At 42.4% G+C, this 28000-nt stretch overlaps 1 protein-coding gene across 1 annotated transcript; it reads left to right on the top strand.

Moving 5' to 3' along the window:
- DHX9 (DExH-box helicase 9) lies at nt 1-26867 on the top strand. The gene is made up of 27 exons (XM_082286745.1): nt 1-135; nt 2624-2764; nt 3746-3860; nt 4095-4207; nt 4581-4726; nt 8036-8082; nt 8480-8613; nt 9192-9281; nt 9375-9536; nt 10854-10931; nt 11247-11438; nt 12055-12196; nt 12693-12775; nt 13923-14079; nt 14238-14338; nt 14939-15152; nt 15346-15440; nt 15588-15661; nt 16291-16443; nt 17818-17978; nt 20362-20473; nt 21093-21254; nt 21357-21484; nt 22553-22782; nt 24293-24408; nt 25709-25909; nt 26390-26867. Exons 1-27 carry the CDS (start codon nt 25-27, stop codon nt 26667-26669), a joined length of 3738 nt encoding a protein of 1245 aa, XP_082142871.1. The 5' UTR covers nt 1-24; the 3' UTR covers nt 26670-26867.
- Nucleotides 26868-28000: the final 1133 nt, after the last annotated feature.

Here is a 28000-nt window from a genome sequence, read left to right as displayed (position 1 = left end):
TGCTCCGGTGCCCCCGGCCCGGCCATGGGGGACGTGAAGAACTACCTGTACGCCTGGTGCGGCAGGAGGAGGGTGATGCCGGCCTACGAGATTCGCGCCGCCGGCGGCCGTGGCCGGCAGACCTTCCTCTGCGAGGTGCGGGCCTGCTCCGTCGGGGGAGCGGGCTGGGCGCCCTGTGGTGGGCTGGGAGCCTTGAGGGGGACTTTGGGCTGTGCCGCGGGTCTGGGGACACAGAGGAGGACTGGGGTCCTCCGGGGCCCTGGACGGACTCTGGCGGGCTCTGAGCGTCTTGCCAGGGTTTGTCGGGGATCTGAGGGCCCTGAGTGGGTCTGGGGGCCTGCCGGGGCCCTGCCGGGCGTGTGGGGGCTGTGCTGGGGGGCTTGGAGGCCGTGACGAGAGCATGGGCTCTGCCAGAGGGAACTTGGACCGTGCCGCGAGTCTTGGGTCACTGCCGGGAGGGACCTGGAGCTCTGCCGGGGGTCTGAGGACCCTGTTAAAGGGAATGTGGGGCCCTGCCGGGGGTCTGAGGTTCGTGATGGGGTCTGGGCTGTGCCAGGGGTTCCAGAGTGCTGCTGAGGACCCTGCCGGGTCGGACCCGAGGCTCTGCCGCTGGGAACGTGGGATCGGTGCCGGTGGTCTGGGAGCAGGTCTGGCGGCTCTGTCAGAGGGAACCTGCTTCCCTGTTGGGGGTGCTGCCGGGGTCTTCTGCCAGAAGGAACCTGGGGTCCGCACCGGGGGTCTGGGGTCCTATCCGCGGTCTGGGCCTTGCCCGGCCTGGGTGGGCGTCACTGGAAGCCGAGGGCTCAGGGAGGGCTGGGCTGCTTTGAGCCAGAGTGTCCTGGCTGCGCGTGCGCACTGTGAAATGAGTGAAAGGAGGGAAGAAGCCGGAACGATGTTCTTACAGGAAAAACGGGTTGGTTTATTTACGGGTGGTGTGTGTCTCTGCATCGTGTGTGACCTTTCTGGCAGTTAAAATAGTTGTTGAGGGGTGCTGTATGTCACCTCTGCCAAGAGCTTTCGCCCACTCTTGAACTTCAGATGAAATGTATTAAAGAATTCTTGTTGGAATGGTTGCTACTCTGCACTGCTCTAATACTCCTTTACTCCTTTCTCTAGATATTGGGGATGTGGGAGCTGTGAATTCAGGTTGGCTCTGACAAGTAGCAGGCACTAAGTGTGAGGCCATGTGCAGAACAGATCAGTTCATGAGTGATGCCATGGATCTGTGTCGCTGTAGTATCAAGACGGCGCAAAGAATGACACGGATTCAGGATCAGATTCAAAGGCCAGAAAATGGCTATATTTAATTATATAATTCAGCTTATTTAGCTTTGTTCGCAAGGGTTGCATAAAACCATTGGATGCTTGACCATCTGCCTCCCAGAGGGATTGGCTGAACGGCATAACATCCCTTTCCAAAATATTTTTCCCAGTGTGGAAAACAGAGTCACAAACAGCCTGCACCTGTGAGATAGTTTACAGAAACTCAAATGGTTTTCCTAGCTGGTTAGTGTGAGAAGGGAGACTTTCACAGGCGGCTGTAAAAATAGGAAAATTGCTCTGCCACCTCTCTTAGCATCTACAGATCTGCATCTTAAATTTGTCATTTTACCCTTCTCTTCCCTGTTTGTCTTCCATGTCAGTAAGAAAACTAAGAAACACAGTGGCATTAAAGCAGTTTTCAAGGTATTATAACTGGTTGAGCAATACTAGGATGGAATGGTTGTATGAATAGATATATTCACAGAATCATGGTTTGGGCTGGAAGGGACCTTAAAGCTCATCCAGTTCCACCCCCTGCCATGGATACCTTCCACTATCCCAGCTTGCTCCAAGCCCCATCCAACCTGGCCTTGAACACTTCCAGGGATCCAGGGGCAGCCACAGCTTCTCTGGGCAATCTGTGCCAGGGCTTCCCCACCCTCACAGGGAACGATGCCATTCCCCCCTGTTCTGTCACTCCATGCTTTTTGTAAAAAGTCACACTATACATATATATCGTATATTATACAAGTAGTGTTGTACTTGTTTTGATATGTTGATGCCCCATGATTATCCATGGAGGCTTAACAGGGGAAAGGATCAGTCTCATTGAAGCATCTCTCTCACTGATTTCTGCAGCTTGGTAGGATGGCTGTGAATCCAGTATGGTTACTGTATGGTTCGAGGTACCATTGTCCAGGGCGTAGAATTGCTGTGCTAAAGTAAAAAAAAAATCAGAAATAAATCACATCTATGTTGCAAGAACATGGAGCTATGGCTGAGTGGACCCAAGTCACTCCTGTCCTTGTTATCCAAGGGTTTGGTATTTAAGTTGAGGAAAGTGATCTTGGGCAGAGTTTGCTGCTGTGTGTTGCCAGGTTCCCTTCCTACATTGATTTTTCTTCTTTCACGAGGTTTTGGGAAGCACTTGTGCTCTGAGGGCAGAAGTTCTCAGAATGTGGGGGTTTGCTTTTCAATACCTACAGAAATATGTAGCTATATATAATGATATGTAACAATACTTAGTAATATTATTTCTCCTGTACTTAGCAGCAGCCAGGATTTGGTGTTCCAGTTGGCGTTGCTGGTCTCCAAACCCCTTTCAGCTGCACATGCCAGAGCTGTGTGTTGTTCCTTGCAGGTCCGAGTGGAAGGCTTCAACTATGTCGGCATGGGCAACTCTACCAACAAGAAGGATGCGCAGAGCAACGCTGCCCGAGACTTCATCAACTACTTAGTGCGGGTGAATGAAATGAAGAAGGATGAAATTCCTGCTTTTGGAGTAAGTTGCTCTTTCTCCTTTCCAAAGACTACTCTGTCATTGTGGTGCCATGCTCTTGTTTGTGTTTCATCCCTGGAGTTCAGTCTGGTGCCCCTGTGCAGTGATGAATGTGAGGGACTTCTTGCACTGCTGGAAGGCTGAGGCCCATACAGAATATCATGGACTCATGGAATCATTTAGGTTGGAAAAGACCTTTGAGATTATCAAGCCCAACTGAATGTTGTAGGATGATCTGGGAAATACAGCTGTGTGTTGGGCTGCAAAGCTGATGAGGCTGGAAAGAATTCAGTCCCTGTGAGGTGCAGTCTGGCTTTAAAAGTGCTGAGTACTCACACCTGACACTGTAAAGTTTTAGAGCCATGTTATAATACATATAAAATATATATAATCCTGTGTGCTTTAAAAGAAAAACAACAAAAACAAACCCAAAAATAATAATCACAGGTATATCAAACCAGACATTGAAAATCTGGCATTTTTAAAACCATAATTGCTTCAGCTGTGTAACAGGATCACTGCTTTTTATGATGTTTTGTGAACACTCAGCAGTGACTATCACTTAAAGGCTGAGGAGGAGGAGGTTAACTCTGTCATTACAGCAAGTTTAGTGAAAAAGTAAATACAGCATGAAGTTATGTGTTAGCCTGTTGAGAGGGAAGAATCTTCTTCTAGTGCTCCATTAAGGATATATGAATTTTCTCAGTGGAAGCAGCCTCCCTGCCTCATCAGCCTAGGTGAAACCCGATGGGAACAGGACTGCTATTTTGGTTTTGCTGTGCCAGTCAGTTTCATGGCAGTTCAGTGTCTGAATATTCACAGTTGTGTTACTATTGGGGTTGCTACTGGCTAGTAACTATTGCCTATTTACTGGGGATAACTGTTGCCTGAGGTCTTTAAACTGCTTGAATAGTTCCTAGCTAAATAGTAAAATGACCTATTATGTACTGATGTGCTGAGGTTTTCCTTCATTCCCTTCCCTAGCCAGCAGCAGGTGATATCCCCACTGGTGGACAGGAAGCAGCTAGAGATGTCACTGGTTCCAGTTCAGCTCCGGGGGGGCCCCTTCCTCCACATTTGCTTTTAAAAAGTGAAGTAGGTAAGACTGAAAACTGTAATTTCTGTGTATTTGAATGTGTTTTGGTGGTGATTTCTCCCCCAAATTGCATCACTCTGCAGACAGGACACTGAAGTCATAGTTTTGAGGCAGCAGTGTGGATGACTGCATGAGATCTGAAGGTCATGGCCTGTCAAAATGGCCAGACAATGCCTCTCTGCTGCTAAGAACATGTTTTGGGGAGTTATTTTGTGGGTTTTTTTTTCTGTGTGGTAGGCAACAGACCAGGTGCAGCACCTGGAAACTGTGGCAGTCATGGAGCTCAGTGGGATCGGGGTGCAAACTTGCAAGATTATTATTCAAGGAAAGAGGAGCAAGAAGTGCAGGAGGTAAGTCATGCAGTGGAATTCTCCTTTAGTTCTTAAATAGGTATCTTTTGTCCCCTTTAATTTGTTATTTGCATTTATAACCAAGCTTGCAGTTTTCTTTTGATATTTTGCTGTTAGTTTAAGCTGCAGATTTACTTGTTGACTTTTAATAAAGGTAATTTGTTTAAGCTAGGAACAAATAAATTGCTCTGGATAGTCTGAAAATCCAGGACTCTGTACAGATATTTTATTCTGAAAATAAGGAATTACTGAGGACTTTTTAGCATTTTCTGTGATGTCCTAATTATTTTATAGCATGTAGGTGTGTTACTTTAAAGACTTGTAATAATCTTTAAACTGGTAAATGATACTCTTTTTTTTTTTTCCATATTAGACCTCAGAGTCAGAAGTGGACTTAAATGCAGATCTTCATGGGGGTTGGACCTTGGAAAATGCCAAGGCACGTCTGAACCAGTTTTTCCAAAAGGAGAAGATCCAGGAAGAATATAAATATATTGAAATGGGGCCTGATCACAACAGGTTTGGTAGTTTTAGTCACCATCTGTGTCTGAAGGGTTCAAAATATTTTTGGTGACAGTGGCTCTTCACACTTACTTGCCGTGCTCCATAGAGCCATAGTGTTCTTTCCCAGAACCAAAAACATCCCTAAATATTGATATGGGGGTGAGGAGTCTCAGTGCCAAGATCTGAGGGACTGAAGAGATTTCTGAGAAATTCTGGATATGCAGCTTTTAAACTGATTTCTGTCCTCTAGTCCTCTAACTGGGGTGTTAGTTTGAATGAAAAGAGAGCTCAAGTGTTTGTGGTAATTGTTCTGTGACTGTTGTTGCCTTTGTGCATTTTAAGTAAATCTTAAATTTGCTTATGTAGCAACGTGCTTTAAGGACATTTTATTTCTCTTTTTTATTATATTATATATATGTTATTATATTATATATATTTATTATAACTAACTTTTTTGGCAATGGAATCATCTGTTGAAAAAAACAGTTCGGCAGAATCTTCCCAAAGGAGTTCTGAGAGTCTTAAGTTTCAGTTAAGACCAGCTGGATATCACTCTTTTTTGACTTTTAGCCATTCCACCAGAAGCATGTGTTTCTCCCAAATGAAAGTAGCTCATAACAGATTGTCCATAAAGAATTGATTGTTTTTATTATTTTGTCCCTATTAGGAACAGTATTTACAAATCATCCAGATGTTAGGGCATTGAATTATTTCTGGTAAAATATAATGATGTTTTGTGGCCGGACACAATAGTGTGCTGCTGCTGCTGGATTCTCCTGGCTGGGTTTGGGGTTGGGCATTTTTGTGTTATATAAACTTGTGTTCTATGAAAGTTAATATTTTTAGAAAGACAAGAGAATTTTCTTATTACAGCCTTTCATGAGAGTCTCTCTTGCAGGACTTATGGTATTCTTTTGTTATTGAGTCTTCCAGTCATTTGGAACATCTAAAAGATGTGTATTGGTGCAGAAAGTTGTAAATTCTCATTTAAAACCTGTCTTCAAGTCACTTCATCTCAATTTATGTCTCTCAGGCAAGGGCATTTCCTTCACTTAAGTGACATAAAAAGTTAGTTTGTACAGTACTAGCAATTTAAATTATGCTTGTTGCAGGTGTAGCTTCTGAACATTTCTTTTATCTTGTAGCTTAGGGAATATTTGTGTAGCTCATTTTTGTTACATCTGCTGCAGCATTAAACCCTATGTATTTAAATTTATCTAGTCTTGAGCAGAAGGAAATGATACAGATGACAGTATGTTTCTCAGCCTGGTTATTGTTCTTCTGGAGTGCATTTCAGAGTTTCCTATATACTCTTTGTTCAGGGAAGCTTGTGTGGATTGCCCTGGATGGAATGGCAGAATGGGCTATTCACTACCTGCTGCAACAGATCAAATAGGCATGAAACAATGCTAATGTGTTGTAGGGCTCACTGAGGGACTGTTGGGAGACTGTTTGATTTAATCCTTTTGGAGTGTGTAACAGGATAGGGATGTTTTTGGAGCTTTGAGGACATAATATAGTTTAGGTTGTTGGGTTTTTTTAAAGAAATACCAGTTTTATGAATCTTGCCAATCTGTTTTGGGTTTTTTTTGAGGTAATGATCAGAGATATAGGTTATAACAGATATGTTAGCCATGCTCTCAGAGGTTTGTGGTCAATTAATCATACTCATGGTCTAAGAACTTAGTAATAGCTGGAAAATTTTAATTTGGAAACTTTAATTAGACAGGAGGGTATAAATTGTAAATATAAAGATGGCTCTCCTAAAACACAAAGCATGAGCTCATATTAAGGGATGGGATGTGGCTTTTCTGTTTTGGGATGCCTGTGCCTCCTGTTCCTGCTGAAGAGTGGCACCAAAGACCTGTGCCTGCTCACACATGGGCTGCTGAGGCTGGACTAGGGAATCATGGGATTCTGCTGCAAACTGATTTCTGGTGTTGCTGTTCTCCCCTCAGGTGGTGGAGAATGAGATTGAATGCTGACTGTAGGCCTGGCTGAGAAACATACTGTCATCGGTGTCTTAGGTGGCTGTTGTGTCCCTGAGAGCCAGTGGCCTTTGACCCCTGAAGCCACTGTGCCTGAAGGTCAGTTTACTGGTAGCACAGGAAGGAGGTCTAACCTGAAATTTAAGTCACTCCTTTAACCTTTTTTTATTGCTTGTTTGCAGCAAAAAATGAAGGACACAGGTGCAAGGCACAGCCTCCTGCTGTGCAAATGCCAAGGCCTAGTTTCCAAAGAGGATCTCAGTCCAATAAACTCCAGTCATGCGCCTTGAGTCATATTTGCCAGTTTAAATCCTGTCTTACAAGAATTTGGCTTGAATATTTCATGTGGCAAATACAGGCTTAGGTTTGGGATTCTTAAAAACACGGATCGTGATTTCTGTCCTCCTCCATTGAGGATTTTCTTTTTAAGCCTGAATTCTCTGTGAGAGTGGTGAGGGCCTAGAACAGGTTGCCCAGAGCATCTGTGGGTGCCCCATCCCTGGAAGTGTCCAAGGCCAGGTTGGACGAGGCTTGGAGCAAGCTGGGATAGTGGAAGGTGTTCCTGCCCATGGCAGGGGATTGGAATGAGATGGTCTTTAAGATCCCTTCCAACCCAAACCATTCCATGATCCTATGATTCTGTGATTAATATGCCAGTTAACCTTTAACTGAACTGGTTACGTATCTACTAAGTAAACTGTTGGGTTTGCTACCAGAGTTACCCTTGAGTAACTCTCTAACTCTGTTATTCAAGTTCTGCTGTTTCCAGAGAATGGCATAAGGGAATGGAAATTCCTGTGAATTCAAATATTCTGTCTCCTGTTCAGATAAGTTCAGTGTTTTTGACTAAGTGACCTGGTTTGGTTTTGTTTATGCTCTGAGCTGATCAAATGTGTGGCAAAAAGCAGAGTAACTGTATTAAATGTTGCATCTAGTCATTAAAACACAGGCTGTTAGTGGGTTACATTAGTGTTATACCAATACTAATGTGGGATACAGTTAATGGTACATTGGGATGCATATTAATGTTGCATCAACATCCCACATGCTTTATAACTGTTGCCTTAAACTTGGACAGCTCAGAGCATATTTCCTAATAACGTGGCTTTAAATTTCAGTGCTGAACAGTGGCATATTCAGGAGTCTTCTTATCAAATCATCTGGTTCTGTTGATGGCAGGTCTGTTACCTACTAACTTGGGGTTAAAGGGACTAAAAGCAGTGAGAGTTTCTGACTGAGGACAGAGATCTTTGCCTAGAAATATTGGAAAGAGTAAATATTTTTGCAGTATCAGCTATTGGTAATTGTACCTTTGTGTTCTTTCTTTCTCTTGCAGGAGCTTTAATGCAGAAATGAACATTTATGTGAAGCAGCTGGGCAGAAGTAAGTTTATTTTTTAACTTAGCAAGAGATGGGTGTTGGTATAGAGGAACATGTGTGGGTACAGAGTTTGTTATAGTTATGTGTTGGAGCCACTTCCAGAGGTAAAGGGTAATTTGTTTGATGTTGCTGGGTGTTATTGGACAATCATACTTCCTTAGGCACTGAATGCAGAAAAACTTCAAGGGACTTAGCAGTAAAGTAACATCACACAGCCAGTGATAGCTGGCCAGTGGAGGGACCTAGTTGGATTTTATGGTGGAATTCTGGATTTATCAAGATTTGAGACTGTCCATGAAACCTGGTCTAAGTGTACAGTCAGAGAGCCCAGTTCAGAGTAGTGTCTTCTGTGGAAGCTGCTTGACTCCGCTGCTACAGTTCTGACCTCTGTGTGCTGCAGGGATTTTCAGTCGCGAGCATGGATCAAACAAAAAGCTGGCAGCACAGTCCTGTGCCCTTTCCCTGGTCAGACAGCTCTACCACCTTGGTATCATTGAGCCTTACTCTGGGCAGACGAAGAAGAAAGGAGAATTGGTGAGTTTGGCAGGAGGGACAGGACTTATTGCTTTCATTTCATAACACAGAAGTACTCTCATAAGCAGGAGTGAGTTAAAAGTTTGCTCTCCATATTTAACATCTTGCAAGTTATTAAAAATTTTTATTCTTTAGCAACTGTTTCTGTTCTGGCCAGTGATTTGCATCAGAAATATAGCTTCACGTGTATGTGATTGGAGCAGTAACCAATTTTACATTCTATTAAATGAAATAGGATTTGTAACAAATGCTATTTTCTGTATATTTTTTCTACAAGCTTGAATATTTCTGTTTATGACTGTTTGGATTAATTCTCTGTCACATGAGCATTTTCTGCCAATTCAAATATATATACATATATATATATACCAAGGAATATATGTTATTCAGTTATAAGAAAATTCTTATTCAATGAAAAGTTGGCAAAACATTTCAAGAATGTGAATTTTGAACTGATGATACTCTTTGGCCTTGTTTCATGAGGAGGTGTTTGATGGTTCAGCTTAATAGCCCACAGTTCTGGATTCCAGTGCCTGTTTTTTGTGTATATTGACGTGTAGTTTTTAAATATTTCCTAGTTGGAACCCTATGAGGTGTTGTTGTCTTCTGACTTAGAAAATCATCTGCAAAAGACTATACAGGAACTGTCCCTGGAGATTGTGCCTTTGGTGAGTATGTGGTTCAATACTCCAGTATGGAACATCACACCTGCTCGTTTTATCATTTATCTGTCTTTGCCCACTCTGCTTTTGGATTTATAGCCTGAAGATCCCAGTGATCCAGTTCTGATCAATGTTGGAAAGTTGGCCCATTTTGAACCATCGCAGAGACAAAGTCATATGGGAGTTGTTCCCTGGTCACCACCTCATTCCAACTGGAACCCTTGGACTGGCTGCAATATTGATGATGGTCCTCTGGCAAATGTAAGACAGCTTAAAAAATGGACCTGTTGCTTGATTTCCCCATGCTTCCAGAACTTCTAATGCTTCTCCCTGACCAGGATTTAAAGTATGAGCTATTTCAAAGGAGACAACAGTCCACTGATAAAATTTCTTCCTTCCTTGATCTGGAGGCAGAGAGTTCTTTGTGTTTGCTTCATGTTTTATCAGGTCTTGAGCAGCAGTGTTTTGAGTGTCCCAATTCTCTGCTTTGTTTCACCTTTTGCCTGCTATTGTGCAGCCCATACAAAATTTATAATTGAAATTACAAGGTAAGTTCACAGCCATGTCATTTATAATTCTCTGGCTTCTCTTTCCCATACTTCCATGCTCAGACTCTTATTCTGGGAGGAGAAACTGCTCCAAGCCAGTGCCACTACACAAGCAACCAACTTTTCTTACTTTTTTTCATTTCTAGTCTCCTTCAGCACAGAACGAATTCAGAGCAACAATGTGGCATGATAGAATGAAGAAGGGAAAGAATTACTGGTTTGCCAAGTTCAAAGGGTAGTTTGGTCTGACTGGTATAACCTGGTCAGAATTAAGGCAGGAGCTTGATTTTCCTATAAGAGCCAGATTGCTTATGGCCAAAATAATAATTTAATACTTTTTCTACTGGAGTTTTTTCCATAAGTTACATTAAATTAGTATTGATTGTTATATATTGTTTTTTTAAAATATATGGAACTATGTAAATTTAGCTCTTGCTGCACAAAACACATAACCAATATGGACATTGCAAATTAAGCTGGCTTCAAATCTCTTCAGGATTCACCCGTGCTAGTTCTAACTGGAACAGCTGACTTACTTGCAGTAAAAACAACTAGCCAACTACCCTTTGGTAACAAATTTTCATTTCTTCAGAATTCCTTTGCAGTTGAAAAACAGGAGTTGCCTGATGAATTCTCTTCAAACTTTTCCCTTTTCAGCTGCAGTTTTAAGGGTAGGTTTGTGTTTACATTAGGTCATTACTTATACTGAAAACTCCTGTCTGAACCATCATCTTGTTGGCTTCCTGCTGAATCGAGTATGTTTCTCAAGCAGTCAAAGTGTTTAAACAATCGTTCTTCTTCAGTGTTTTTGGTCTTTCTGAGAGACTTCTTTGGAGATGAATGTTTAATACGCTGGAATGAATGAAATAAAACAGCTCAGAGGCATAACTGATTTCAGGGAGTTATGTAGGAAACGATCCTTTACGGATATTTGGGATCATGATGTTGGTGTGACTGATCTGATACTGAAGTTACGATGTAGATAAGAAGAGGGGTCAAAAAGCCTCCAAATAACGTCTCACACTTCCAGCTCGCTCCGGAGCAAATAAGCATGGATCTGAAAAGTGATTTCATGGACCGTCTGGAGCGGGATCAGGAATTACAGAGGGTAAGTGTGCTTCCTGTGACTTGTCATCCTTGTGCTAGGCTCTTTATTTTCCAGAGGGGTTGAATGTAACACAAAGTGTGTAAGGCTGGATTTCAGTACAAATACACACCATGTTTTCAGAAGTGCTGGGTGTTCCACTGGGGTGGATGCGGGGATGAGTTGTGCTGTGCCAGGAAAAAATACAAACTATGACCTGTTCTTAGGCAGTTTTTCCTTTGGGTAAGGGAAAAGCATAAAGTGAGGCAAAGTATAGATGTGGAGCAGAAGAGGCTGATTTTTGGAGATTTTGGAAATGTCCTGGACTTTTGTTTCCAGATCCAAGAAGAGAGAGAGGCCTTACCTCTGAAGAATTTTGAAAGTGAAATTCTGGATGCCATCCATCACAATTCTGTTGTTGTCATCCGTGGCGCCACTGGTTGTGGCAAAACCACCCAAGTGCCCCAGTACATACTGGATGAATACATCAGAACCAACCGAGCTGCTGAGTGCAACATAGTGGTGACACAGGTGAGGAATGTGTGGCCACTGCAGTTCTGTGCTGGATATGAGAAGTCACCTGTTGGTTAGGGTAAAATCAGAGAACCATGGAATGGTTTGGGTTGGAAGGGATCTTAAAGCTCATCTCATTCTAACACCCTGCCATGGTCAGTAATGCCACCCACTAGGCCAGGTTGCTCCAAGCCCCATCCAAGCTGGCCTTGAAGGATTGAAGGATGTTTTGAGGACCCTTATTATTATTGCAGGACATGGTTCATAAAGATGTATCCTCAGCAGTATAAGTAGGAGAAACCTCAGCATCATGTGCATTTTCATTTGGAGTATTACTCTTGCATGGATTTACAGTTCGGATAATCTGGCCTGAACCTTGCCCAGGTGAAAACTCTCAGACCAAGTAAATGATTTGGGAAATAGTAGCTGGTAGTTGCCATATATCCTTATATCCCTGCTTTGTGAAAAAACCCCCCTTTGCTGTTACAATATTAGTGCTTAACGATTACTTTGTAAAGAAATCTTACGACAGGGCACCTGTAACATTTATAATTTCCTTTATTGCTTCCAGTGGTCTTGTGATAAACTTCTAAAACCTTCTCATTAATTTAGAGAAAACTTTTCCACCCCTCAGCCCCGGCGGATCAGCGCAGTTTCCGTAGCAGAGCGTGTATCCTATGAGAGGGGGGAAGAGCCGGGGCAGAGCTGTGGGTACAGTGTGCGGTTCGAATCTGTGCTCCCTCGGCCACATGCCAGCATCATGTTCTGCACTGTAGGTCTGTATTGCTTCCGTATGTTTGGAGCTTATAATGAGTTTGAACTCTTGAGTTAGCAGCAAAAGCGGGAATGTGGTCAAATTAAAATTTTTATAAAGTCTGCTCAGAAGTTTGAAAGGGTCTTTTTTGATAAAAGTTTGCTGACATGCCGTTGTGCAAAGAAAAATTAAGATTTAAGATTTTTGTTCAGAAGTCTGATAATACAGGTCTGATAGCACACAGAAATAATCCCATGAAGAGATAAAATTGCCATATATTAATTGTCCTTAAAAGACAGAAAGGGAAGCAGCACTGGCTGGGAAAGATGGAAGAGTCTTTCTTGTGGTAATGCTTTGTGGCCTTGCCACTTGTATAAAGGAAAGCATGGCAATTAGACATGGGATTAGAAAAGGGGCTGGGCAGCCTGCACACTTCCTGATTTTTAAACCAGGGGCTTAACCAGGGAGGGGAAAGGTTGAACTGTTACGTGAACATTTACCTGCTGTCTCTGGTTTAGGTGTTCTTCTGAGAAAGGTGGAGACTGGGATCCGTGGCATTAGTCACGTTATTGTTGATGAGATCCATGAGAGAGACATTAATGTGAGTTAGCTGGTGATGACAGACCTAATCTCTCTATTCTTCTGTTCTGTTTAACTTCTGTATGTGTTTGTGTGTAGTAGCCAACATGCGAGAGGAAACTGTCTTACTAAGTGTCAGGTGTGTGAGTTTTCTTTCTTTCCTTTGATAAGATTTTTAGAACTCTCAATTATTCCTTCCCTGATTAGCAGAGCAAGAACCTGTGCTTCCTTGCTATCCTCTAACTATTTTCCTGTAAGGATCCCCTGTGTCCTGGTCGTCTCTGGAACATGAAATACCACAGTACAAACACATCTTGTCCCAGTGGGGGAGCATGCTGAATGACGCTGTTATTTTAGAGTCCTGTTTCTACTGACACTGTTGTATTACTGGTGGTATTAACGGAACCAGCAGTCTTGATAGTGATACATTGAAATTCAGGGTTTACATGAAGTAAAATACAAGTTGATGATAGAATTAGGAGAGGTATTGGATATAATTTGAAATGGCAAACATTTTCTGTTCCCTTGAATATTTTCTGTTCCCTTGAATTTCAGCTTTGTCATACCAAGAATGAGAGAAACCGTGAAGTTCTGACATGTTGTTTAAGCTTGTTTGGACAGAATTTAGGGACTCATTTGAATAAAATTGCAACATACATTTTTCTGATGCATCTCTTCATCATGTATGTTAATGATGTAAAATACAAGTTTGGAAATTCTGAGTGAGATTGGAATTTTGTCTGTTGAGCTAAGTGCCTGCCTAGCTAATTGCATGGCAGAACTAAATAAATGTCATATTTAAAGAGAACTACAAACTTCACACACACCTGCACTGAGTCTTTCCTATTTATTTTATGAATTATGGCTACTTTATATGTAAGCCAAGTTTAAAAAGACCTGGGGTTGTAATGTACTGTTAGGAAAGAAGCAAACTATTTTTGTAGAAAAGAAAACCCCTCCTTTACCCTGGAAATCCTAAAAATCACGTATCCCAGGCATTGTAGTAGTTTCAAAATAAAGCACTGACAACTGTTTCTGGTTTTAGAACACTTTTGTGCTACTTGTTACTTTCCTTGCTCAGTAAATGTGTAATTCCTTCTGGTTTCTTGGGAAGATACTGCTTTTTATAGATAGGAAGTTAATGATGCTCTTACTCTCTTTCTATTCAGACTGATTTCCTTTTGGTGGTGCTGAGGGATGTCATTCAGGCGTATCCTGAAATCAGGGTTGTCCTCATGTCTGCCACCATCGATACCAGTATGTTTTGTGAATACTTCTTCAACTGTCCCATCATCGAGGTCTACGGGAGAACCTTTCCCGTCCAAGGTAAATCATTGGTTGCACCTCCAGTTTTATCAGTCTTGGCTTCATACTCTGAAACATCCTGATTAATATCAGGAGAGTCTTGAGAAATGGTGTAAAGTATTATGTTCCCTTGCACAGGCTTCTGGAAGTCAGTCCTGATCATCTGTCTGTCCTTGCAGATTATTTTCTGGAAGACTGTATTCAAATGACTCAATTTGTCCCTCCACCAAAGGAAAAGAAGAAGAAAGAGAAGGATGAAGAAAGTGGTGAAGATGACGACGTATGTTTGAACTTTAATATGAAAAATTAAACAAGTGCCATTTTTAGTACTCCAGCTTGAGTGTAATTCATTTGGCATTGTTGAAGTGAAACATCTCTAGCAGCTTTCCTATTTTTAGTATCTGAGATTGCTGTTAACTTCAGCAGTGGAACTGAATTTTCTTCTTGCCCTTGTAAACTGAAGAATTTCTTTTTCATTGAAGCTAAGGTTCTCATGTTTTGTCAACCTACTTCTCTTTAAAGCTAAAACTGAAATGCTTTTGAAAGTGAAGATTGGTAACCTTGGAAGAAGAAATAGAGAAATATGAGCTTGGTGGTACCTTTTTAGGGTGAAAATTTAGATTCTCTCCCTTCTTGTCTTGCAGTTGATATTGTCAATGCTTACATACATTGTCAAGAAATTATCAGTTTTATTTCGATTGTAATTTGTAGGTTTGAAACTTTTGTTTAGGCCACTTAATAGAAATTTTTTTAAAGTCACCATTTTTTCTTGAAAGGCATTTATCACATATATCATTTTCTTACTTGCCTGGCCAGCCAGTCTCTGTAGTTTGAGTAAATTAATTTATATGATTTTCTTTGTCGTGTTTTTCTTTTGTAGGCCAACTGCAACCTTATTTGCAGTGATGAATATGGCCCAGAAACAAAGCACTCCATGGCTCAGCTGAATGAGAGAGAAACCTCTTTTGAACTCATTGAGGCCCTGCTGATTTATATCAGGACTCTGAATGTCCCAGGAGCTGTCCTTGTTTTCTTGCCTGGCTGGAACTTAATCTATACAATGCAGAAGCATCTAGAAATGAACACACGCCTTGGTACAAGCAGCTGTTTTATTATATTTCATCTTTTCCCAAGGAAACTAATGACTGTGTGAAGATGGGAGTTGGATGAGTGGCTTAGGGAGCTAATTTGTTGAGAGAGTGAATGGCCAGAAATTTCTATGTTATGGAAAGAAGCAATGAGATTCACATAGTAGTAGTTACCAACCTTCTTGTATTCCTGTTGTAGGAGGCCACCAGTACAGGATTTTACCTCTGCATTCCCAGATTCCTCTGGAGGAGCAGCGTCGAGTGTTTGATCCTGTGCCTCCTGGAGTGACCAAAGTATGGAGCCTTCTCTGTGTGCAGTTCTGTTGGGCTTTTCGGGAATGTATTGCTCACTTTTTTTATAAATTCTGTAGTTTATCTTGCTGTGGATTGTTGGCTTTTTCAGACCCAGTAATGTCACTTTGCATTTCCTGGTTTTTATAGGTTATTTTATCTACCAGTATTGCTGAAACCAGCATTACCATCAATGATGTGGTCTTTGTTATCGACTCTTGCAAGTGAGTTCATGAAGCAGCTTTTTGTCTCATAAATCCTACCGTTGGGAATGCAAAAGAGGTTTTGGGAGTGCACAAAAGTGCTTTGTGTTCCCATGCTTCCTGAGCTGAGCTTGAGGACTCCTAACTCCCTCAGGACAAATTAGTATTGTCTTTAGCTGGTCAGCACAGTGACAAACCATGCTGGCATCTCAGGGGATTGAGTTGGTCATGCTGGTACTATTCATGTGGGGTATCACTGGGTCTCCACACCAATTTGATAGATGTCATCTGCCAAAGGAGTTTTACAAACCCTCAGTGTCTGGCTGATGGAAAAGAGGAAGACTTATGTCGTCTGTTACAGTTCCTGCCTTGCTGTGCCTGCTCTCAGAAAACTACACACAGAGGGCTCATGAATTCATGAGAATTTTAAGCTTTTTGGACAGTTGTGAGTACATCATTCTGTGCAATAGTTTGGGGCACTGCTTTAGAAGGAGTGTGATGCTTTAGTTTCCATAACGATGCCTGACTAGCCAAAGCTCAGAGGTGGTTGGCTTCTTAAAAGCAGTGTGGCTGCAAGCCATAAAATAGGAAATGATTTGGTAGGGCTTAAGAAGGATGTTTGATCTTTAGTGGTGTTTTTCTTGTAACAGGCAAAAAGTGAAGCTGTTCACTGCTCACAACAACATGACAAACTATGCCACGGTCTGGGCATCAAAAACCAATTTGGAGCAGCGGAAAGGCAGAGCTGGACGCGTGCGAGCTGGGTTCTGTTTCCATTTGTGCAGCAGAGCTCGCTTTGAGAGGTGAGGCTGTGGTCTCCATAAATAAAGTACCCTCAGGGAATTCTCCCAGAACTGTTGGGTGCTGCTTCTGGTTATACTGGGGAAATCGTTGTAGAAAGCACAGAGAGGAGATGGATGATGTTGGTTCACACTGAAATATCTCTGTTCTTTGGCTTAAAAAAAATGTACACGTTTTTACCCATAGTATGAGGTGGATAAATAGTTCATGATTTTAGCATCACTGCAACCTACCGAACCTCTCAAGAGGAGAACAATACTGCTTGGGGATTGAGGCAAGGCAGAAAAGAGCTTTGTAATGAGGATGAAGCTCTAGTCTGCCTTCAGACATTGGGGGCACCTGTCATTGCCATGTAACAAGGCCATTTTGTCATGAAAGTGGTAAAAAGCAGGGAGGGCAGATGTTACTTTCTTCTCCATCCCCATTCCATGGACAGGAAGCCCCCTCCTGCTGCTCTAGTACCTTCCCTGCTGCTGAAACTTGACCTCTCTGCCAGACCGTTTTTCCGTTACTAGAGCCATGGAAGTCTCTTTGCTGGTTGGAGAAGGCAACACAGCTGTTAGTTACAATCTGATCTCTCTCCTGGAAGTTTCAGTGCCCCTTTCTCTGGCTGTTACAGCATAGCTGTGTTTTGATGTTCAACTTTCTGTTACCTCTTGAAAGCATCAGTTGATAAAAACTCTCCTTGAATTCTTCGAATTTATTTAGATCTGCTGTTGAGTACAGTGCAATGATTTTAATTAACAATTTTGGCAGTGAACTGATTTTAGGCTACTGAAGTAATCATGGTTTTAAGATTACCTTCCTTCAGAGAATATAAACCCAAAATACACAAGTTCCTTGGTACTTAGGAAAGAGTGTTTGTGGACTTGTACAGATAGTTTTTTGAGAGAAATAATCTAAATCTGGTGCCAGCTGAATCAAGGTATCTGTTCAAGGTGTTTTGAAACCTTTTCTAGCTGCACCAGAAAAGTGCTTGTACATAGGGCAGGCTGAAAGCAGGTTGTCTCTCAGGAGTGTAAGAGCTCCCTTAGCAGAGTAGGAAAGGATTGTAAAGGACAAATGTGGGGCTGGACTCAGCCATGCTGGGAACTGTGCTCCAGCCCTTCAGGTTCTCTGTGGTCAGTTCATGCTAGAACCCACAGCGGTCAGTGAAGATGTGAGGGCTCCTCCGCCTGTGCATTCCCAGCGTAAATTTACCCCAAAGGAGAAGTACAGAATTTTGTGATAGAAGAGCTGAAGTTCCAGGAGCTGATGAGCAGGCTCAGAGACAGAGTTTGCTTTGGAGGGCAGTGGTTTCTGCTGGTGGAATGACCCCTCATGGTGATCAAAGCCTGTGTTCAGAGAAATGGGACTTTGTTCTCTTCTCATTCCAGGCTTCAGACTCACATGACGCCTGAAATGTTTCGAACACCACTTCATGAAATTGCTTTGAGCATCAAACTGCTCCGGCTGGGAGGGATTGGGCAGTTTTTGGCCAAAGCCATTGAGCCGCCCCCTCTGGATGCTGTGATTGAAGCGGAACGCATGCTGAGAGGTATCCTCATGTGCCCACGGGGCTGTGTGGTAATCCTGGGCTAGTGGAACTGGCACCAAGCGGTTTTCCATGTACATGATCTCTAACAAATGGCTGTACCACCTCTGGGTGTATTGGTGGAGCAGCATATTCTGGCTGACACAGCAACATGGAGGCGTCGTATGGGTGGCAGTGGCTTGTGCAGCTGAAGAAATACCTGAATTCCCAGCCAAGTGTCATTCCTTTAAGAAACTTGAGCCTTCAAACTTGAAGCTTATTTTGTTGTTTTACCATTAACTTATGTTAGCTTCCAGCTTCCTGTTTTCCAGCTGTGGCACTGCTGTGTTTGACATAGACTCAGTCCAGTGCTTGAGGCATTCACAAAGCTTCTCTAAAAGTACTGAAAAACAGAGGTTGGTAGTTTATTAAATAATTACTGCTTTGTACCGTTTGCTGACCCAATATCTCAGATTTTGTCAAGTAATTAAATCTCCAGTTTATGAATCTGCATGAAAAACAGAAGAAACTGAGATATGGGTTGTTGTCTCCCCACTTTCTTCAAGGAACTAACTAGAATATGAATAAAATAGATCAGGGAAAAACTCTAAATTTATGCTTTAGTTGTAAAGCATAAATGTGACCTCAAACCTCAGCACACTTTGTAAATGTCACTAAATATGCACTTCCTACAATTTTTAACAACTGAAATATCTGTTTGATTGTTGATTTTATGGAAAAAATTGTGTACTGAGTCTATGTTGCTTGTATACAGGAGGGAGACCTGTAATGAGAATGAAAAAACATAGCTGGGGATATGTAGTCAGGTTTAATGACTTTCTGTTCTGAAAATTATTAGTACTTTTCATATTATGCAGCTCAGAATTGCAGAGCCAGGGGAAAAATCAAACATTTTCAGCTCTTAAACCAAATAGCTGTTTCTGCAGGTACCTCCCCTTCCTGATGACCTGTGATTTTTCAGTACAGGTACACTGCTAGTATGTTCTAAAGAAGGTGGAACATGTTATTCTTCGAAGTATCCTTTAGGCTTTTGGGTTCAGTAGATACCAGGAACAATTGATTTGATGGTGGCTAAGGAGTCCTTTTTGTGTTTCCTTTCCCATTTAATTGCTCGGACTACAAATCTTTTTTTTTTTTTTAATGTGTAAAAACCTTTGGTAGCTTTGAGGATGAATACAGGTGATAATTTTTAGGTAATGGGAGGAGGGAAAAGCAGGTAAAGCCTCAAGGAAGAGAGAGTTTGTGGTGTGCTCTTTTTGATGAAGATGGTTTTGTGATTCAGCAATGGCAATGGAGACTCCACAGCTGGTTGTGACAGGGCTACTTTGATTTTCCTGAGGCAGAAATTAGGTTAGATTCATTAGATAATAGATGGTTTATTAGTGTAATAGGGGGGTGTTGTACAGAAGCAAACTAAAAAGGAATGGAAAATTATGTATGTGAATTACATTCTGATTATTCTAATTGCAGAGGAGGTAGTAAAACCTCCATAAAGCTAAAGTTTGTTTGACCTCAGAAAAAATCAGGTTGGCAACAGTGTAACCAACATTAAACTTAAATATGCGTGGGGTTCAATTTAAACACAATTATTAAAACTCTGAGTTTCTTATCTAAAGATTTCTGAGACTAGCTAACTGTCTGTGATAATGATTTACCCAAATATGAATATTGATCTAATATTGATATCCAACTGAGACAGACAAAAACTTTCTAACAGTTTAGAGTTAGAAAGTGTATGTTTTATTTGGCGCCAGGCACCGCGTGGGGTAGCTCCCTAAGACGCAGGGCCCCGATCCAAGCAAACACAAAGCTTTTTATTTACAAAAATTATGAATATCCAAAATACAAATGTATATTCATAACATTAACACCTCCCATTCTCCGCTTCGTATGGAAATGAGCTTAAATGTCATTAAGCATGCGTAGTGTGTGCTCTGAATTGAGTCAGTGGTCTTGAATTGGGTCAGTGATCTTAAGATGAAGTATGCTCATCTTCCTCATTTTGACCTTTTTGCCTTTCTGAACTTTAACAATCCTAATTACTTTAGTGACCTCTAAGTTTCCTCTTGCATGACTTTTGGACAGGTTCCCACCAAGGGAGGAAATTGGTAATTGTCCTTGTTCCCTACATCAACTTATCAAAGTTTCTATTCCTCGTTCTAAGCACAGCTAAGCAAACATACAAATGACAGATCATCAGTTATTTGGTAATCAGTTACTAACTTCTTAAAACCCATTTCAGGTCCAGCTCTCTTAACTATTTTAATTAACTCTAGCTGGGCCAAATTCCTTCCTATTCTAACTAATTTCAACACACCTAGCCTATAACTAAAATCTTTATGTTTCTTCTAAATCTATGTTTCAATAACAAGGGATCTTGTTTCAGAGCTTGATGCCCTGGATACCAACGACGAGTTGACACCTCTTGGAAGAATCCTGGCCAAACTTCCCATTGAACCTCGTCTGGGCAAGATGGTGATCATGGGCTGTATTTTTTAGTAAGCTGAGTGGTCTCAGTGGTCTTGTTCTTTTTTCTCTGAGTTCCTGAGCCTCTTGACATGCGCAAGAGAGAAAAACCAATACATCTAGATGAGCAATAAATGCTGCAGCTGGGAAGAGGTGACTGAATCTTCATGGGAGCAGAGAAGAAGTAACTTCTAGTGTAGGCAATAAAGCGGTCATGAAATTCAGTTAACAGCAAGACACCAGTGGAGGCTGAATGTTTCTGAATTAAGAGTGGGACTTGAAACACCTACGTGTAACAGTGAGCTAGAGGTGGGAAGATACAGAATTTAACTATGAGATAAGGAGAAAAATCAATCTCCATGTTTTGCTTTAGTAGAAGATCTGTTCTTCGTCACTGTAATGGCTGTTGGGTCCTGTGATTACTGTAGGGTCCTTTTCACCAGAAAAGGTGGTATATGGATGGAGGGGAGGGCAGATAGGGCTAATTTAATATCCACTTCCAGGAAAGTGTTTCAGTGAAGACCTCTAGCAGATAAAGGCCAAATTCCTAAGGTGTCTAGCAGAGAAGTTTTCCCTGGTATCTGCAGCCTACAGCAGGTGCTGGCAGCATTAACTCTGAGTGATTCTGATCCCTTCTGTGGTTCCTTTTAGTGTGGGAGATGCTGTTTGTACCATCTCTGCAGCTACCTGTTTCCCTGAACCTTTCATCAATGAAGGCAAACGCCTGGGTTATGTCCATAGGAATTTTGCTGGGACCAGGTATTCAGATCACGTAGCTTTGCTCTCTGTCTTCCAAGCCTGGGATGATGCAAGGTATGTTGTCTGGCACAGCAGGTGATGGGAAGTTACAGGTAACACAGGGTGAGCTTTTCCTTTCCTTGATCAGGCTTCTAATTTCCTCTGTTTGTTTTTCAGAATGGGTGGTGAAGAAGCAGAGAAAAGATTTTGTGAACACAAAAGACTCAGCATGGCCACTCTTAGAATGACTTGGGAAGCAAAAGTCCAGCTGAAAGACATACTTATTAGTTCTGGCTTTCCTGAAGGTGATTCTGATTAAATTCAGTAATTTAATTACTGCATTTTTCATTCTGAGATGATAAATAAATAACCAGGATAATCTGTGTTGAGCACCCAAGCACAGGGGGAGTATAGTGGATTTGCCATAGAACTACTCTCTTTTTACAGCTGCATTCAGGTGGAATTTTAGTGTTCTCTCCTGAAGTTGTGATGGCTGTGCTGCAACACGGAGATTTTGGAGGCTGAGGTTAGAGCTGCAGGCTTAAAAATCTATGAAACAGTTGTCCTTATAATGTTACCTCCCTGACTTTCCTTCTCCTTCACTTGTTGCATCTCCAAAATGTGCGGTGCTGTGCTTTTTCCCTTCTTTCCATAGGCCTTAGTTGGGAGCCTGTGTAATCTGAAGTTTTCTGTTCTGTGGCTTCCTGGGTTTGTGCTGCAGGAGGGATGTGCAGCAGTGTGCCAAATTATTCCATTTTCTGGAGACAAAATTCTTAAACTAGACCAGGTTCTGAATTTGCCTAATGTTGCTGAAGAGATCAGTGAAATGGCATTGTCTGCCTGGATTTAGCAGATGTTTATCTCCCCTCCTTTTCTTTTATTTTTTTCCTTTAAATTCCTTTAATTTTTTTTCTCCTCATGCTGTTAGGATCAGTGCTGCATTTATCCGTAACTTTCTTTCTGGGCAAGATGACCTGAAAACAAGCCACCAGAGACTCTGGGGAGGTCTGTAACAAATGAACTAATTAAAACATCCAGCTTCCCCCAAAAGATCTGTCTCCAAAACAAATGATAGCACATTCTGGGAAAACCCATCTCTCCTTGTTTTTGAAGAATTTGGGAGAGAAAAGTACCTCTTTGTAGTAGTATTTTTCAGCTTTTCAAACTCCATTAAGAAATTAAAGATTGAATGTAGAACTTAAATGCTCTGAGTGCAGAGGTCATTGGAGATCACATATAATGGTTGATTCAATCAGAAAAGATTGAATCCAGGATCCTAAACAGCTTTGCATTGATCTGGGATCCTAAATAGCTGTGTGTGCTCTCCTACATGTCCCATGGATTTGAGTCACTCTTCTGTTCTCTGCCAACAGAATGTTTGATGACTCAACCGTTTAATAACACTGGCCCTGATAACAACCTGGATGTTGTAATCTCCCTGCTGGCTTTTGGGGTCTACCCCAACATCTGCTACCACAAGGAGAAGAGGAAAATCCTTACCACTGAGGGGCACAATGCTCTCATCCACAAGTCATCTGTCAACTGCCCTTTCAGCAGCCAGGACATCAAGTATCCATCGCCCTTCTTTGTTTTTGGAGAGAAGGTAGAGACTTTGGGTTTGTTCTTGATCATGTGCTGCCAAATGGTTCAAGAGGCTCTTTTTGGTAAAGAAGTCATAAGAAAAAAACCTGACTGCAATATTTAGCTTGTTTTAGTGGGGGGCGTTGGGGGGTGTTGTTTGTTGGTTGGTTTTCTTTCCAAAAAGTGAATGGTATGTGGTCCTGGTGTCACTCAGCCTCCTAGTAACTTCCAGTCAACCACTTTCAGTAGAAGTGCACAGAAAGTTCCTGTGAGTTTTGTTACAACAGCCACGTCATAGAGAAAGATTTAAATCATTGTCTTCTTTAAGAGTTTGTTTTAGGAGCTCTTCCATACTAATTAGGCACCAGAGAATTTTTACCCTTATCACTTCTGCTACTTATGAATCCAGGGAGAAAACAGGAACATGGAATATGGCAGTGTCATCTCCTGAGGATAATTCCCATTTCCCAAGCATCACGCAAAAGGTCTCCATGACCTTTTCCTCCATCCCACAAATTCAGTGTATGTTCTGTGCATGTCCATTACAACCCCTGTGAGCTCTCCTGTGCCCATTGATGGCTATCGTGAATTCAGCTACTCCTGCTCAAGGAGCAAAGGAAGGCAATGCTCTTGTGTTTGGTAATAACCAGAATTTTAAATCCTTTGGGTACAGGGATCTCGTCTTGACAGTCTGGATTCCCAGTTCATAGCTCAGAGCTGTGGTGAGGCTTTGCTTCTTCTTCACCTTTTGTATCAGGATCCCAGGAGGGTCAGACCTTTGATCCACCTTCACCATCTCTCTCAAGTGAGATCCCCTAAATCCAACAAAAGACTTTTGAGCTCAAAAAGTTTTGCTTTATTAAACCAAAATACACACAGCAAGAGGAGAGTGAATAAGATGGTGGTTTAAGAGTATCTTAGACAGCACTTGGGTGAGGCTGGGATGCAGGAAGGATTTGTGTGCAGCTCTCTCCCTGCCCTCCCTCTTCTGTTCCTCTTTAAACTGAGGGGCAGGAGCCATGTAGCAGTGCTGTTATCTCCGGCTTGATGTTGTCCAAGTTCTCATTTCAAGTTCAAGCTCCAGTTCAGTGTAACATGACACAGCGCTGACTGCGCGGACATCTGGCAGCTTCCACACTTGCATGAGTAGGACCCCACTAAAGCTTTTCATCACAGCCCCAGTAATTGAAAGGTGGGAGGAAAATTCAGATGTGCCCTGGTCACTTTTAGGCTGGCAAAGCATGAGGTGGCTCTTGCAAAAGCTGCATAACTGCAGACATGGAAAATCAATGTTTGAAAATGGAAGATAGTTTTTGTTGAGGTTTTGCACCAGCCAGTGCTGAACCCCTGTAAACCTCTGCCTGGCATTCAATTTTGTATGTGCACATGCTCTTGTAATTTCCTAACTTTATGCCTAGCCGTGTTGTGTGTTGTTAGGGTTTTTTTTACAAAATTATCTGGTTTCAGTGTCCAGAGGAAGGTGTAGAGCTCTGTTTTCCATTTCAAGAGTCATTTTCTTCTTTCCCCTGCAGATTCGAACACGAGCCATCTCTGCCAAAACCATGACCTTGGTGAGCCCACTGCAGCTGCTTCTCTTTGCTTCCAAAAAAGTCCTGTCAGATGGGGAGCTCATTCTGGTGGATGACTGGTATGGATCTCCTTGGTGCTCAGAATCACAGAATCATGGAGTGGTTTGGGTTGGGACTCAAAGCTCATCCAGTTCTCACCCCTTGACTGAAGTGCAGCTAACACAGACCAAATCTTTATAGAACAGGGACCCCAGAGCAAGCCATGAGCCACAGGTGTGTTGGGAAGGCATCATCTTTGTTTCCTGTGAGGAAGGGATGGGTTAATTTGAGTCCTGTTTCATGCATATTATCTGCTTAAACTGAAAACAGGACAAGGTAGTTTCCATAAAAACTGCTGTTTTTTTCTTTTTTAACTGAAAGTTAAAAGGTACTATGTGTTTTGGACCTCCTCAGACAAAGGCTGAAGAAACCTTGTTTTCAAAGCTCAGAAACACAGCTTGAGGAGCGAAATGCCTCTGGCAGTGTAAATTTTATGGCCATCACCAAATACCATCTGGATGGTTGGGTTTTTTTGGTTTTTTTTGTTTTTTTTTTTTCTTTTACCCCCTAGTCAGTAAAACAGAGGCCAAGAATTCCTTAAGCTTAATTTCCTAACAATTTGAGGGTTGGACCTTTCAAAATCTTGGAGCATCATGTTTTCAGTTTACTTTGTATTTTTGTATCTTGCTGTTTTAATGCAAGAGGTTACATGTTGAATTTATCTGAGTATAGAATAACAGAATCACAGAATGGTTTGGGTTGGAAAGAACTTTAAAGCTCATCTCAGGTGGACACCTTCCAGTAGACCAGGTTGTTCTAAACCCTGTTCAACCTGGCCTTGGACACTCCCAGGGATGGGGCAGCCACAGCTGCTCTGGGCAACCTGTGCCAGGCCCTCACCACCCTCACAGGCAAGAGTTTCTTCCCAATATCTAAATCCAAAATCTAATCCTGTCCTCCATCAGTTTAAAACAATTCCCCCTTCTCCTATCACTATCTGCCCGTATCTCCTTTTTGAAAGCCCTCTTTAGGCACTGGAAGGGGCTCTAAGGCCTCCCTGGAGCCTTCCCTTCTCCAGGCTGAACACCCCCAGCTCTCCCAGCCTGTCTCCAGAGCAGAGGGATTTCAGCCCTCAGAGCATCTTCATGGCCCTTTGTTAAATTTCAAAAAGCAAATTTTGCCAGAAGAATAGTTAAGTTTTAACTATGCTGAATTTTCAAATTTGCCTCCTGAATTTCTCACCCCTTCAGTGACAAATTAGAACCTCAGAGATGAGAATGCAGGTTTCTGGCTCAATGAAAAGCCACTCTGCAGAACCTCTTCCTTCCCAGGTGCTCCCCTGGAAGTCATGGCAGCTCTAACACCCTCTTTGTGCTGCAGGATCAAGCTGAAGATGCCGCACACAGCAGCCGCCTGCATCACTGCTCTGCGTGCTGCCATGGAAGCCCTTGTGGTGGAAGTGACCAAAGATCCTGGGATCATCCGGCAGCTGGATCCCACGCACGAGCGGATGCTGAACGTGATCCGGCAGCTGTCCCGGCCGGCGGCCGCAGGGATGGCACTCACGGCTGCCAGCACCAGGTGAGAGCCGGAGCTCAGAGGTGAGGATGGGGACTTCAGGCTTTGGTTTCAGTGCCATGCTCTGAGCATGCATGAAATGCTTGCACTCAAAGCCTCATGCAGAGACATCACTGCCTGTTTCCGCAACAAGAACACACAGCTCTCAGGAACAAAAGCTGTCATCCCCTCATCCAAAGCACAAAACACAAATTATCTTTTAAAGAGAAGATAATCCATATTTATTTTGGGCAAACCTTTTCCTGGAAAGAAAACACATATCTGGCTGGGCTTGCACCGCTCTGTTTCCCCTTGTTTCCATGCCTTGCTTCTGAAGCAAAGGAAACTTTTCTGAAGTGGAAAAAGTGCAAAAGTGCAACTGTAGTTCAACTATTGTATTCTGTTCACAGAAAATTGAGGTGGCTTATCTGAGGATTGTGGCAGTTCCATCTTCAAGAGATGGAATTTGTAAGATTGCCTCAAGTGTATGATGTTCTTTGCCAGGTTCGGGGATGGCCCCCGCCCGCCCAAGATGGCTCGTTACGACAACGGTGGTGGCCTCCGAGGCTGGGGAGGTTACATGCGCAGCTCTGGCCACAGGAGCAGAGGCTACGGTGGCTATGGCTACTCCAGCTGGCAGTCGGCGGGAAAAGGATACCCAGGTAGTGCTGGGGGAGGCTACAGAAGTGAGGGTGGCTACCGAGGAGGAGGAGTAGGAGGATACCGAGGAACAGGCAGGGGCTACCGGGGAGGCTACAGGGACGCGGGCAGGGGCGGGTGGTAGTGATGGCAGTTCAGTGAAGTCTTTCCACTTCAACAAAAGTGCGTTTCCTTCCCAAATTCTTTTCTTCCTCTTCCCAGTTTGTTTATCTTTCTTGGTTCCTTAGTACAAGTACAGCTCTGTAATATATCATGCCCTTAGGGAATCTCCTGCAAGTTGTATGATTTTATTCTTAATAAAGAATTTGTTTCTAAAGACTTACATGCTGTACCTTTGATTCTATGTTTGGGTTTGAATTTTGAAGGCTTCTGTTGCTAATTGTGAGTACTGGCTGCCTGATGCTCACAGAAGTATATTGACACACAGGGGATAAAAACTCTTCCAGTCCTGTTTCATTCCCAAGCCTGACAAGAATAACCTCCCCCACCTCCCCACTAATGCCACTGCAGAACTAGTAACTGTGCTTACTGGGATGTGGGAGAGTGGTGGTTGCAAAGGAAGTCCAGCATTTTTTGTATTCTCATGAAGAGTTCTTAAAAACTAGGGAAGGGTGAAGCACTACTTCTTTAATCCAGCTCTGAATTACAGAGTATCGATATTAATCTCCAAATTTAATTTTACTGTGGAGCTGCAGTAACACACTTCCTTCTGCTGATGCAGACTTTTCTGTAGGTTGAAGAATGAATGAATGAAGCATTGTCACTCCATGCCACCGTTACCAAAACAATTATTTTTCTTTTCCAGTTTGGGCCCAGGAACAACCTAAGGGAGAGTCAGCAGGGATGGACATTGGAAGATGTGCTATAGCATTAGCCACCTTCCCTTTGCACATCTGTAGTCTCTTCATCCAGACAAAACCAGCTCTCCTTGGCTTGCCCCTCACACATGGTGTTCTCAATGATGTTACTAGCACCAAACTGGAAGCATGAAGCAGAAGTCCAGTGGTTTTAAAGATAACTATACTTAATTTTAGTATCAAACGCACAAATCTGGAGTATGATCTAATATCTGTTAAAGCTTTCTAATTTCCTCTGACTGTTATGGGTCAGAATTTAAACAGGAGGCAAGAGATGGGTGCAAGGTGAGGAAGTAGAATAGGATACCCTGGATTATCAAGTATATGTACAATATTCTATGATATTAGGGGAAAATGGTTCTACTAGCATATTTGATGTTATGTCCTAGCTAAAGAAATTCCCTTTTTAGAGTACAGTTGATCTTTCTCTGGTCTATTTACAGAATTGTTTCTAATTCGTAATTGTAAAGCTATTATTTACTATTGCTGGGAAAAAAGATTAAAAAATGTTGCCATTGATACGCTACTGGTTGTTCTGGGAGGTCTTGCTGATTCTGGTACTGATGCAGTGGTGAATTTTGTAGCTCCTCAAGACATC

This window comes from Coloeus monedula (genome assembly GCF_965178545.1).
Source record: "Coloeus monedula genome assembly, chromosome: 9".
In the NCBI taxonomy this organism is placed as follows: domain Eukaryota; kingdom Metazoa; phylum Chordata; class Aves; order Passeriformes; family Corvidae; genus Coloeus; species Coloeus monedula.
Note: the sequence above shows the minus strand (reverse complement) of the source record. Positions and strands in the feature narration are given on the sequence as shown.

Coding starts and splice junctions, on each gene's coding strand:
- DHX9 (XM_082286745.1), top strand. CDS start 25: ATGGGGGACGTGAAGAACTACCTGTACGCCTGGTGCGGCAGGAGGAGG. Junction 22,783..24,292: donor TCTTTGTTTTTGGAGAGAAG/GTAGAGACTTTG, acceptor TTTCCCCTGCAG/ATTCGAACACGAGCCATCTC. Junction 24,409..25,708: donor CTCATTCTGGTGGATGACTG/GTATGGATCTCC, acceptor TTTGTGCTGCAG/GATCAAGCTGAAGATGCCGC.